The sequence below is a fragment of the Stenella coeruleoalba genome, assembly GCF_951394435.1.
Source record: "Stenella coeruleoalba genome assembly, chromosome: 5".
NCBI lineage: Eukaryota > Metazoa > Chordata > Mammalia > Artiodactyla > Delphinidae > Stenella > Stenella coeruleoalba.
Window position 1 is genome coordinate 115,618,493 of NC_137150.1, and position 14,941 is coordinate 115,633,433.

At 35.3% G+C, this 14,941-nt stretch overlaps 1 protein-coding gene across 1 annotated transcript; it reads right to left on the reverse strand.

The window, feature by feature from the left end:
• Positions 1 to 4,204: 4,204 nt before the first annotated feature.
• HSPA13 (heat shock protein family A (Hsp70) member 13) lies at positions 4,205 to 14,805 on the reverse strand. The gene is made up of 5 exons (XM_079922894.1): positions 14,733 to 14,805; positions 12,822 to 13,162; positions 10,190 to 10,403; positions 8,245 to 8,412; positions 4,205 to 7,286 (listed from the first exon to the last, which is right to left on the reverse strand). The coding sequence occupies exons 1-5, from the start codon at positions 14,755 to 14,757 to the stop codon at positions 6,619 to 6,621; spliced, it is 1,416 nt and encodes a 471-aa protein (XP_079779020.1). The 5' UTR covers positions 14,758 to 14,805; the 3' UTR covers positions 4,205 to 6,618.
• Positions 14,806 to 14,941: the final 136 nt, after the last annotated feature.

Here is a 14,941-nt window from a genome sequence, read left to right on the forward strand (position 1 = left end):
GACATAGTATTAAGTAAACAAAAAGGGCAAAACTGAGCCAATGTTTATGAAAGGCTATTCTATACACAGCAACAACTTGGGGATAATTGGAGATTAAAATAAGACACGGTCCTCAGTGGTGTGCAGTGTGATTGATCTCAGCGAGATTAAGCAAAGCTAAGAAGGCAGAAACAGGGCAGATCTCTTTCTAGTTCCTTCCAGTTCTCCTAGTTCCCACTTTTCTAGCTGTCATTTTCCAAGCAAGTAGACCATCTGTGGAATACAGAAATCAGGACTTCTGGATACATTATGAGCCACATTTCTCTAAATCTTTTTATGAAAATTAATACTATTTTGGTAGTTTGTATGGTGGCTGCTGTTGGGTTAATGGGGCCGAGGTAACTGGTGTGAACCCAGTAAAGGCTGACTGGCTTCTCTTGATGACCGCTGACTAGGTAACCAGGTTATTTACAGATCAACCAGATTTTGCACATGCTCAAGTTATCATAGTTGATCAAAGATAGCAACATTTTCTCTCTTGAGGGCAGCACAAAGAGAAAAATAAAACTGAATAGGGGGCTTCCCTGGTGGCACAGTGGTTGAGAGTCCGCCTGCCGATGCAGAGGACATGGATTCGTGCCACGGTCCGGGAAGATCCCACATGCCGCGGAGCGGCTGGGCCCGTGAGCCATGGCCGCTGAGCCTGCGCGTCCGGAGCCTGTGCTCCGCAACGGCAGAGGCCACAACAGTGAGAGGCCCGCGTACCGCAAAAAAAAAAAATGAATAGGCATATGAGTAAAGTGTTAAAATATATCATAAACTGAAAAATGTTTGTGATAGTTGTGAAAAATATGTGAAAAATTTGAAAAATATTTTTCCAAAACACTTACAAGGAAAATGATACATGTGCATTTTTGTGTGTCAAGGGAAGAGATTCAAGATTGATTTTTGAGTTCATGTTTATAAGACTCAGCTTATCATTAATATACTTGCGAATGATTATTGGTTTACTGCTATTTTTCAACTCTTGATAGAAAATGTAATGTGGTTATCAGAGAATAAGACTAAATGAATGATTTAGAATACGTGACAGTGGAGTACCACAGGAACTAGGCATAAATGTTAACCCAGCTTTAGTCAACACTAACTCTGTCTGAACATCTGCTTCTGGCTTTCTGTTCTGAGCATTTGTGCAACAATTTCCAGGTATTACAGAACAGCCTCTGCTTTCCCTGTATTGCTATAGCTATGACTTTACAGAGGTAATAGACAAGAATTAACGTTGGCCATGATGCGTAAGGTCTTGAAAACTGTTGTTTCATGTATTTTCTTCCACTTTTTAGTTGAATCAGTTCCTTTTTATTCCATCTTGGCCAGAAGCAGAAGTCCAACAAATGGCAATTTGACCAAATGTTTAACCACAAAGTAAGGGTCAAAAGTTTAAAAACACAAGGAAGGAAAGAAGGAAAACAAAGAAAGAAGTGTAAACAACTAAGGGGCTTGTTTTTCTTAGGTAGAAAGAAGTCCCAAGGTAGAAAGGACCAAGCTGGCCAGAGCAGTTCCATAACACCACTGGCCACTTCTATTACATGTCCATTGATTGGTAGTTGCAAACCCATTGCTTTATCTCCAGCATCATGTCTGCATTTCAAGAAGGTAGAGCAGAATTATGTCACATACCCATCCCTAGCTGCAAAATAATTTTTAAAGTAGGGGATGTCGCCACTCCAAAAAAACTGGGTTCTGAAAGTAAGAATGAATAGAAAAGATAATTGCAGTAGCATTTAGCAAGGTCTGCCACCACTACTTTTTGTCGCAAAGTATTTTTTGACTATGACAAAATATTCTTAATTTAGTTACTTGGGAGACAAAAGAAGGGTAGTGGTTACAACTAATAAGATCCAATTTCCAGTTTCCAATACTATATAGGCTATGTTAAGCAATTTAAGGTGATTGGATGAACTCTTAACAGAATTGTGTGTTTGTGTGTGTGTATTTATGTATTTACGTTGTGTACGTAGATATATACACACACACACACACACACACACACACACACACACATATATAGCTATAGTTATAAAGTTGTGTTATGCCACTTAAGACATTTCAGGAAGTCTTTTAGGTAAGCCAAAAAATAGTTAATTCAATGAGGTGTAAGACAGACTGTATTTGTTAGTTTTTTAACATCCAAAAAACTTAATGTGAGGCAAGCTATTAATTCTTCCCAAAACTAAATAAATGCTTTACCACAGCAAATTTATTTTCTCTCATATTTCTGCAGAATTCTGCAGAAGTTTTTGACTCATAGTTTCAGGGTCTTGAGGATATTAGGGAAAATAACCTATTTTCTTGTGGCATTTTCTTATAATCCCTCATAAAATTAGCAAGTCACTGAACTTTGTTCATTCTCCTTCTATCATCTCCATTCATAATACTTAGCACTTTCTTGCCAGGCACTCACAAAACCCCAATGAATTAGGTACTATTATCTTCATTTCGCATCTTAAAAAATCTGTAAATTCAAATTTGCTTCTCAGAAATGTAAAGAATTAAATAGCACTGTCTAAACCTGTAACATTATCTGGTAAACAAGAGGTCTTTCATGGATACTATCCAGTTTAGTACTGAACAAAAATGGTGCTATAGGATTGCATTATGGGATGGATAAGGCAGCACAGCATTGGGGCTGAACATGGACTGGATTTGAATAACTCTGCTACGTATTAGTTGTATAATCCTGGGAAAATTACCTAACACATCTGTGCCTTAATTTCCCTATCTGAAAATGGGGTAAGAGGAACTACCCCTAAGTTTGTTAGAACAAAATTAATTAGTATTGTTAAAACATTTAGAACACTCCTGTACATAGTAAGCACTATTATCTATTGCTGAATAAGAAATAAATAAAAATTTAGTAAGCTTAAAACAACAAAAAATGTATTATCTCAGTTTCTGTGACTCGTGACTCTGGAACTGCTTAGCTCAGTGATTCGGGCTTAGGGTTGGTTTCTCATAAGATTACATTCAAATTTGAAGTATGGCGACATCATTTGAAGCCTTGAATACCAGGTGGAAGCATTTGAAGTCACATAAGAAGCTGCCTACCTCAATAGGGCACTGTGTATTTGTTAGTCAAGTGAAATAAATGTGGATGTATCACTATTATTTCCTCATATATTTTGAATCTCCGAGCAGCAGTAGTTAAAATAACTATGAAGGAATCACAGGAACTAGTGATTGGAGAGTCAAATCTACTGTTTTTATTTAAGGGCTCATTTGAAAAGACATTTATCAAATGAACTTAAAAAAAAATTGTATTGAGTTTCTTGCCCAAAGAATAAACTTTATTAGAGAATTATAAAGTATTAATCACCAACCAAAGGATTACAGTAGTCTATTATGCAGGATTATTAACTATCTAGATTAGTTTTGGCTCTGTTATAGTCGGAAGCCATGAACTGGTATTCAGAATTTTGAGTATACTGTTCATGATACAAGAAATGTCTCTTCTAAATTAGTCAAAGAAGAGACATTTCCTGTATCATGAACAGTATACTCAAAATTCTGAATACCAATTCATGGCTTCCGACTATAACAGAGCCAAAACTAATCTAGAAAAACAAATATCATATATCGCTTATATGTGGAATCCAGAAAAATGATACAGATGAACGTATTTGCAGAGCAGAAATAGAGACACAGACGTAGAGAACAAACATATGGACACCAAGGCAGGAAGGAGCGGTGGATGAACTGGGAAATTGGGATTGACACATATACACTACTATGTATAAAACAGATAACTAATGAGAACCTACTGTACAGCACAGGGAACTCTACTTAATCCTCTGTGGTGACCTAAGTGGGAAGGAAATCCAAGTAAGAGGGGATATATGTATATGTATAGCTGATTCACTTCGCTGTACAGCAGAAACTAACACAACATTGTAAAGCAACTGTACTCCAATAAAAATTAATTAAAAAAAGAAAAGTAAGTAGAAAAGTAAGCAATTCCAGGGACATTCAGGATGTAGGGAATTAGGTAATAGCTGCTGAGGTCACGTGCCGTGAGCATCAGATCAGCTCTATTCCCGTTTCCTTTCTTATTTACATACCTCAAATATGTACTCTGGGCATAGTCCAGAATAGAAAATAAAGGACACAATTTAAAAAACAAACTGCAAAGTGGTATTTATTTACATTAAAATGTGAAATACCTGTATACACACAAATCTAAGAGGCACAATCTGTTATGCACAATAACTATGATCTTCAGAACATGTTATACACAACAGTATCTGCTGATACATAAGTGGTTCCAGTGAAAACAGTAAATACCAAAACATTCCTGACAAAATAAATTATTCATTCACATATTCTAATCATACAAGACAGTTAATATTTTAAAAGTTATGTACTTCAAAAAACACTAGCAAGATGTACAACCAAAATGTATTTTATGAAAAATGTCTTCAGATTATTATGCATAAATGATCCCTTTCAGAATGCATTTTTAACCTTTTAAATAAACTACATTGATTTCAAGACTATTTATATATAGCCCCCTAATATGATTGAAGACATTTTTTTTAAAGGTATAACTATACTAGAGAATAGTTATGCTTTTCTAATATGCTAAACTAATGTCCCCCAATTCCAACACTGCCTATTTTTCAGAAACAATCAAATTATTTAAATTCCAATTTTAGAGTATGAGATTAGCTGCCCTGTTTTGCAAATTGTTTCCTCTAAGGACTGTTAACAGATTGTCCTGAACTATCTCATATACTGGAAAAATTCAAGCTTTTTAAAAAAAAGTCTTAAAATGCTTTAGGTTAAAGCTGGTTACTATCTATGGAGATTTTGATAAATTGAACACTTTTCTCTTAAAGACCTTTGCAAAAAGATATTTTTCAATTTTAAAATCTAGTAAAGATTTTTATAAAGTCCAAAAGAACACTTGAATATTTTCAGAACGCAGTGAAGGATTCCTCTTTGGCATTTCTCCATTTAGTTCTAAAATAAAACATGTCAACATTTTATATTTTTCTATTTACCTACTACAGACATTTTCTGTACACAAAAGTATTTGATTGAAATTGTTTTAACAGCAATTTCATTGCTAAGAAATTTTTTTTTTTAGGATCTGCAAAAAACACTCAGATTTTTACTATGAGAAGCAGAAATGTTTTGATGTTGCTGAAATGAGCTTGCTTATTTCTCTTTTTCAGTGGTTGGAACTTCAACATCCTTTCAAATTCAACAATGGATAAAGCAGACATATTTTATATTAGCAAAACTGCTGACCAGAGTTTAATTTTTGAATATCGATAGGAAGTAGCCTCTATTAAGGAAAAAGAAAATCTTCAAATAATATGGGCATCACATAAATAAAACTATTATATTTTCTTTCTTGGTTCCTGCATCTTTTCTAAAAGGAAACAAACCAAAACTACTACAAATACAGATTTGTGGACATTTTTTTCACATTGTCTTCCACATTAGATTTCCACATTATTTCCAGTATTCGCAAACTTTTTGCTCTCATCACACACTAACCTTAAGGCTAAAAACAGTCCAAGTCTGATTAGTTTTAAATGATGGTAGGAAACAATAACAAGGTTTTTACAAATGAGTACAATTTTCCTCATTCAAAACTAAATACGGGTAAAAATCTCAGTAAAACTGAATCAAATGCAAGCTAAATTCTCCAGGGCTTACTGAAAATAAACAATGAAACAAAAACAAAAACATAAAATAAATACTGTACCTAATTACTGCTGTTTATCAATGTCTACAAAGGTCTTAAATAACAAAACAAATTTATAGTAATGACGGCTTTATTGTGACATTAACACATTTTTAAAATGTAATTAATAATTCTCTATTGTTTTCAAACCATGCAGAATCATGGAAATCCAAGCAGAGAATGACACATAGCAGATGAAGGAACTAAAATATAAATCGGTAATGAGACATTTGAATAAATCTGTAGCTATTTTAGAAAGAGAATAAATTGATCCAATAAATATATTTTGAAAGTCTGGAGAACGCAGGTTATAGGAATAGGACACAAAATGGGATACTGAGTTTGTGAAAGTAATTTTGTTATATATGGCAGTTACTGAATATTATATATGCAGCTTATATTAATAACACTATCTCCCAGCCACTCTAAGTACCTGACATCAACACTGTCCTTCAAGTATAGTTCAAATTTAAGAGTTACATGTGATAACCAAGTAAATAAATTACCAGCTCCTGCTAATACAATTTAGTAAGAACTGGGAATCCTATAATTGGCACTAGGCAATGTTTATAGAAGACAGTTTTAAGTGCACATGGATATCTACTTCCAGAACGCAGAAAATACAGTCACCTATGCTCCTATAAGAGTTTTACCTCAATTCTTTCACTTTAGAAGTATTTGTTGAAATGGGATCTCTCCAAAATCAAGGATCAATCTGGCCACATTCAATTCTAAAACAAAATGTTCTGTAAAATTTCATATATATAAATGTTACCTTTTAGGTAAATGTGTGAGATATTTTAGAGACTTGATTTAGTGGACAGAGGTGGTCTGATAAATAGGAAGAGATCAGCAGACAAGATCTCAAATGACCATCCCTCCATAATTCAGTTGAAGTTGGTCTTTTGTAAATGCTTACTGGGAATTTCTAACGCACTGACTTGGAGAGGCCAAGAGCCTCCATCAATCCCTGCTTGGATTGCCACTCCTGTCACCACTGCCAAGTCAGGGTCTACAGACGTGTTGGGATCCTTTCCAAAGAACTCTTGAATGACTTGGCGGATTCGAGGAATTCGAGTTGAGCCCCCAACCAAAACCACCTCATCAATCTCAGTTTTTTCCAAGTGGCCTTCTTCTAACACTTGCTGAATGGGTACTAGTATTTTCTGGAAAAGATCTTCATTAAGGGTGTCGAAGAGCTTCCGTGATATTTCTGTTTCAAATAAAACCTGACTTTCTCCATTTTTCTTTTCAGGAAGGCTAGCTCCAAACATGCTGTTCACATGGGGGCTGTCTGCTGGGGAAAGTTCGTCCTTTGGCAGTTCAGTGTCACTACTCTGAGGTTCCTTCCCGTCCTTTTTCTCCACCGTTAGTAATACCGACATCTGGGCAGTCTGATGAAGAGTCAGGTTTAATTTGACCATTTCTACAGCTTGTCTTAATCTGTGGATTTCCTCTTTCCTAGAGGGTAGGAAGCCATATGTTTGATAGATCTGTTTATATAAGTACTGAAGCAATCTTTGATTGAAGTCTTGTCCTCCAAGTTTATTGTTTCCTAAGTTAAAAATTAAAAAAGTTTATATTATATTTATGAATATATGTGTATGTGTGTACATATCTACGTGTGTCTGTGTAGTATGTATGTATAAATGATATTCTGGGAATAATAAGTCCTTATTTAATGTATTAAGATTTTATTCATACAAAGACTGATTAAAAATAACTGGATTAAAATGATTTTAATTCAAATGTGTACTATTAAAATACAGTGCACATCCGGGTTTAAATGATGTAATAGGAAGTATCTCAGTGATATCAAATACTTTTGCAGAAAGTAAGAAATTGAGAACACTGACCGGCTTTTAAGTAGCAATTTAAAAACACTAAATGTCATTATTTTCAACAGAAGGAAGTCCTTCTTTTAATTAAGAAGTACCAGTAAGCATTTTCTTTTTTAAAAAAGCCTTTTGTTTAAATGATTAAGGGCTGAAAAGTAGAAAAAATAATTTAATTAGGAAAAGAATAATGCAATATAAATGCTCACAACTGAACTTTGTTCTAAATGGAGTCCAGTTAGGCCACCTGTAACTTAAGCTCCACAGGCTTAATTCCTGAAACTAAATTAACCTTAAAAAAAAATTTAGAATGCAAAATACTATTATTAGATTTCCTAAAGATATCTATTTTGTGAAACAGATTATTAAATGAAATAAACTGATCATCCTTCATTTTAAAATAATTTCTTTCCTTCTGTTCCCTTTACCATGGAGGTGAAAACTACTGGCTCAGTTAGCTACAAATGGCAGTATATTTATTTGACTTACAGGATGTCCAGTTATTTTTTGAGACTTAACTTTTTGCTATAAATACAATAAGTGGTGGCATAAGATTACATGTACAGAAGATTACCAAAATGAACGCAAAGAATATGGAAAAATTTTTAAATGAACACTTTACACGTTAGATATGTTAACGTGCCTCAATCTCTTTAACGCTCCCTCTATTTTTCTTACCAGACATCGCTCGGGTTAAAAACATTCCTCCTTGTTTATTCAGCAATGACACATCTAGAGTTCCTCCGCCCAAATCTATCACCAAGACGTGAAAGACATCAGCTTTGTGGAGACCATAGGCCATAGCTGCTGCTGTGGGTTCATTTATTACTCTTAAGATCTTCAGTCCTATAAAATTGGTTGGAGGGAAGAACAATCATGAGAGGACACTATTAAGAAATTTCTTCTCACTTAATCTTACAACACGTTAGTATCTTCTCTGATGTGAACTCCACTGAGTACACAGTCACAAACCCAATAAAAATAATGACATGGGATGGGTAAATATACGTTCTTCTAAATGGATGTCATTAAAATTATTCTAAAAGAAGATTATAGTATAAAGAAATAAAGGCCCAGATTCACGGAATACATCATTCTATTATTTATTAATACTTAATTTTTAAAAATCTCTCAGCCTCTTCTAATTTTCCTATTTTACTTGGGAATAAACTTAATAAGTTTATTATTATACTTAATAATAAACTTAAATAAGCAAATAAACTTTGGTCATTATGCACTGTAACAAACTGCTATAGAAATGAGGTAAGCTTAGTGTGCTCTTCTTTTAAAAATGACTTTTTGATAAAAAGAACACATGAATAAACAGAGAAGAAATGATAATAAAATGAAAAATCCAGATGATAGGCTCCAATAGCTACAATGACACTTTTAAAAAGTACTTAAGATGCAAGACCCTTGAATGCAAATCTGAAATATACAGCAAAATCTGACTTCAAGGTAAAGTTAAACAGTAAATGTGCAAGCAAAAGATCAGATTTCCTTGAGCAAAACTCCTGCTTTAAACTAACTGCCACACATAACGAGCGGCCGTGAAAGTAGCATGGCTTTATGTATCACGAGCCATAGAAACTAGTCAACCTCTGAAGAATTTATTCAAAGACCATAATACCTTCCCCTTAGCTCTCTGACTTCATCACTCACTCTGCTCTGGCCACACTGGCCAACTTCCTATCTTCTTATGTACCAGCAAATTCTCATTTTATGGCTGCTACACTGGCACTCTCTCTCCTACAACACAGTTCCTCCATATATCTGCTTGGTTCACAACCTTGCTTCCTTCAAATCTGCTTAAATGTCACTTTCTCAATGAGGTCTACCTGACCGCTCTCTTTAAAACCTGCAAATCCCCCTATTCTCTGATCACCCACCCTCTCCTCTTATCCTGTCTTTTTTTCTACGGCAAGGTACTTTCTGACATACATTGTATCAAGGCTCTCAACCAGAGGTCATTTTGTTCCTCTGGGGACAATTGGCATTATCTGGAGACATAAAATTATCACTACTTGGTGGGGAGAGTTCCACTACCTTCGAGTGTGTACAGGCTAGGGGTGCTTCAAAATGCCCTATAATACACAGGACAGTTCCCCACAGCAAAGAATAATCCAGCCCCAAATGTTAATAATGCTAAGTAAGAAATGCCATAATATACTTATCTTCAAGGCTGATTTTCTGTTCCCTCCAACAGAATACAAGCTCCATGAGAAAACGGATTTATCTGTTTTGTTTACCTAGGCACTTAATACTTGCTGAATGGTGTTGAATGAATTTTCTCCCACCTCAGATTTTTAAAAAACATTATATTATATTCATCTTAACATTAAAAGAATTTTAGAAGAAAAAATTCCTCATTGCTAATGTGTGTCCATGTTCTTTCTTAGCCTTTCTCATATGCCTGATAGGCTGCTGTCATAATATACACATTTTACATTGCACCATGGGGCTTTCTAAATTGTTTGTAAACCTGTATAAAAATCCATCTGATTTATCTACCATATAGTTTGTCTAGGTGCCTAGTTAGGTGGTTTGCAAATGACACACATTACTATAGATTTTCAGCCTAACAAAATTTTGAGCAAAATGTAACTCAGGCAAGTGATATTACCTGCAAGGTTAGCAGCTTGAATTGTTGAATTTCTCTGTTTTAGATCAAATTCTGCTGGTACAGAAATAACAGCATTGGCAACTGGCATTCCAAGATATTCCTCTGCCATTTCCTTTAATTTCAACAACAGTCTAGAGCCAACATATTCTGGGGAAACGGTGATCGTCTCATTACTTGTCACAGAAAACTCAACCATTCCATTTTTGTTTAAAACCTGTGAATAAGATTTGCAAAGATAAAAAAATATATATATAAAACTGTGTGTGTATATATCTACATATACATACATACACATACACTAACACACATACATATGGAATGTATTCAATCAAAACTTACCTTTAAAGGGTCATAAAATTCATTTGTTATCTAGCAAGTGCATTTACTAAGATTAGAAGTTATTAAAAGTCATACTTTAAAAGCTATAAAATGAATCCACTCCACAGTTCTCAATAAGAGCAGAAAAATAAAGTTCATTACTAAGCATATAATTGAAACATAGAAGATTCTCCATATATATCTGTTAAATGAAAGAAAAGATGAATGATAAAATAGAAGGAATAACAGTGGCTAAGTCATGTTTGTGACTCCAGATCTTCTTTTTTAAAAAATTAATTTATTTCCAAAAGTAATAGATAATTGAAAGAATGTTCTGGTACATATTAACAAGAATAATTTTAGTACTTCGATATGTTCTTATCTAAGAATCAATATCACTCACATTCTTGTTTCCACGGAAACATGTATTAGCATCTTTTTCCTGCTAATGTAGTTGTACATTTGTACATTTAAAAAATTAGACTAATTCTAAAATATACTAGTTTCACCAATAGTTTGTATTAACATCAATAGTAAAAGAGAATTAGTCTGTTCTAAGAAATTATAAGAAGTTTACCCCAATCATTCAAGACTACATAATTAGTTTTCAATTAAGAAAATCTGACCTTCCAAAAAGTATTTTACCTGCCTGGGGAAAACAAAAACAAGCTATGAACACTTAAAATAAGGTCCTTAAAATAAGACCCAAATATACCAGTACCTTCAGAGTGATCATGAAACAGAAACAACAAAAAAACATGATCACTTAGAAACTTAAAACAAACAAAAAAAACCTTTAAAATAACTCTTGGATCAATAAGTAATGTACCCAAAGCTGTAATTTAGAGGAAACTGTATAGCTTTATATGATTTTATCATTACATAAGAAAAATTACAAATTAGTAAAGGGTCTTAAGAAAGAAGCTAAAAGAAAACAAAGAAGTAAACCTAAGAAATGCCTGGAGAGATTGTTTTTTTGCTCCTTTGAAAATGAATAAAAATTTGAGAATTTTTATGATGCGTTAATCAATAAGCAGCACTGATACCACTATTTTAAAATCTATTTATTTAGAATCTCACTTCATAATTAACCAAAAGGGTGGGGGGAACCCTACATGGAATAAACATTTAAATGTTTAAAAGAAAAAAAAACCCAGCAAAACCTAAACCTACAAATACTTATATAAAAGCATTAGAAAAAAAGTACAAGTGGATAGGATGGGAAAGGCCACCGTAAGCATGGTAAGAGTCCAAAAACATTTTTAAAAAATTATTAAGAGATGATTTTACCACATAAAAATTTAACAGTCTTGACAGTTCAAAAATAAAATTATACGTCAGTTTTATTAAAAAAAAAGGAAAAAATACTGAAAACACATCACAAAGGTATTTTATAGTCATTAAGGGAATGATAAACACCCCAAAAGAAAACAGGACAAAGGGTAAGAAGTGGATCACTAAAGAAAATGAAAATGCCAATAAACACATTTTTAAAAGTCTGACCTCAACAGAAATCACAGGAATGCAAATTAATACAAGATACCATTTTTTATTTATCTATTGGCAAAGATTGAAAAACAATAACTAGTGAAGATACAGGCAGTCTAAAAAATAGGTAAGGGCACATAAACTTTTCGGTGCACAATCTGGCAATACAAATCAAAACACTTAAAAACATGCAATCATTTGGCCTATCAATTCCAGTTCTTGAATTCAAATTTAGGAAATTATCAGAGAAGTGTAAAAACACACATGTACAAGGATATTCACTGAAGCTCCAATAATAGTGGAAAACCAGGGAAAAAAATAAAACTTACACTGACAGAGACTGGACAATTAATTGGCGGAACAGTCGTTTCACAAAACCATGAAAGATAATGATGTGAGCCCACTGACTAACTGTCCATGATATATTGATGAGTTTCAAACAAGTCATTACACAGCATGCCTAGTATGATCTCTTTTTATGAATATAAATATGTATACACACAAACACAGGAAGAATATCTATTTATCCATCCACTCATCTATAGGTACTGGGGCTTCATTAGCCTCCGGCTACAATGAAAGAGCTGTGCAGACATTCTGAGGATAGCAGAGTGAGGAGATGGTAATGTCCTAAGTCCTCAGTAATACTGCGGGACCACTGAATTAGCTAACCCTGGAGCTGCTGTGGGATTGTTTGTTATATGAGGTAATATAACTTCCAGGCAAACTGAGTCTGTTGAAATAGAATGTTTTGTAACTTGAAGCCAAAGCAGTAATTGAAACAGTATGCTGAACTTAAGTTAAAATAGATTTTGGCTTCACTTACCTTAAATGGGTATCTGCCAATTTCAGCTTCTAGCTCTTCTGGGGTAAAAATCTTGCCTATGAATCTTTTAGCGTCATATATTGTGTTCTGAGGATTTGAGTCCGCCAGCTCTAAGCTTTCATACCCCACATAAACATCGTTGTCAGTAAAGGACACCATGCTGGGTAGGCTGACGTGCCCATTTTCATCTGGAATGACCTTTACTTTTCCTGTTCCAGGAAAAAACACCCCAACTGAACAGTAGGTAGTGCCAAGGTCAATTCCAATCACCTTAGGAGTAGGCAGTGGTAAATACTGTTGCGCGAAATAGCCAGCCAACAGGAGAGTCAGAACAGCTGATCCTGAAATACAGGCAAATTACAAGTTGCGTCTTATCAAACTAGTACAATGTGCAAAATTACAACAGTAAAATCCCTTTACTATCACGCTTCCATACTAGACTAAAAATACTGTCCAAATATTTTCTTTTATAGTACTCACGATAACATTTCTCAAACATCAAGTTTTTCATAATGCAAACTGACTATAATACAATTAAAATGAAGTAACAACAAAAACAAACAAACAAAAAACCCCCTGTATGTTTGTGTGCTTCACTTATGGGTGAGTAAAGGAATAAAAAATAAAAACATTTCGATAATAATTGTGCTAATGCTGACAGGAGAAGTCATTCATCTGGAGCAAAAGCTAGAATATAATCCAATTCTTGATCAAATGATATTTAGATTTTATAGTTTTATAATTAGCTTTAGATATCATTATTAAAAAGAAACTAGCATTAAAATTTCCACAGCAAAAGCTCTGTTATTGTAAACGTGAAACTCTTTATATCCCCTCTCTTTTTTCCTTTCAAAAGGATGAAATGGATAAACTGGATTAAAATAATTTTGGAAATTGCTTAGATATTTTTAAACGGTCACTTCATAACAGAACATAGTTAACTTTTTCTGTATTAAATACGAGTCGAGGACATCTTGCAGAGGTGATATTTCGGAGAAGAATTAAAAGTGTGTAACCCTGATGATAACATAAATGGAAGCTCTTAGAAGTCAGGTTTTAGTCACGCTGTATTCCCTGCACCAATGGTTCCCAGCCAGTAGAAGACTGTTCAATAAATATTAATTGCTGAAAAAGCCAAATACGAACAAACGCCACGCAGACTGTAAACATAAGTGATGGAGAAAGAAGTCAATTCGTATTTACAGCTAACCTGTTATTTGGTTTCAGGAGGCTGTGCTATACACCTGTGTCCATCCACGTTACATACAACTCAAAACACCAATTTGTAGGAGTCGGCTTTACTAATTATTAGGTCATCCTCATCAACACATAATGAAATGACATCAGGTGCCAATCCCACCTTCCTCTTGCCCCTACGTACACATTTTCGGAAGCATTTCATCACCTTCTCCTCCGGAGAGGGTAATCCCTACCCGGATTGGTGGAAAGAACACTGGACTATACATCAAAGAGGTATCTGACTCTCTCAAAATCCAGCATCCCATGAGTCTACAGCTCGGGATGCTGCTGCTGTTCCTCTCCCTTCCTCCACAAAGGGGTCTAGGGATCTAGGAGATGCACATTCTGGCAGCTTCTCAAAGGCCCCAATTCCACCAACGATTCAAAAATCGACGTTGCGTAGGAAAGAACCCTTCCCGAGGCCCAACGTCCCTGGGATGCATGCAGAGGTCGCCGCCGGCCTTACCCGGGCCTACTGCGGCTCGGGCCTTCCTAGAGGCGACCCCCCAACCCGGCGTCACGAACAGCCCCAAACCGCCTCTGAGTCACCTTTCTGGCGCCCTACCCGCTGCGTCAGCGGGATCCAGCAGATGCAACAACGACCCCAACACCCCGGCCTCCCTCAACCGCTCAGGTGCCGCAACAGCGCAAAGGACCCTCCTGATCACTGACCTAAGATCGTCATCTCTCCGGCCATCACAGTCCCGCCGAAGAGGCTTAGGATGACTGTACCGGACGTGAGGCACCGCCCCCACGCCGCCCGGCAGCCCCGCGCTCCTCTGGGAAATGTAGTCCTGTTGCTCTGACGCGGCCCGAGAAGCTACATCTCGGACCAGAGAAAGGACTTCCTTTACCGTGAGGACGCGGGCATGAGGGCCCCC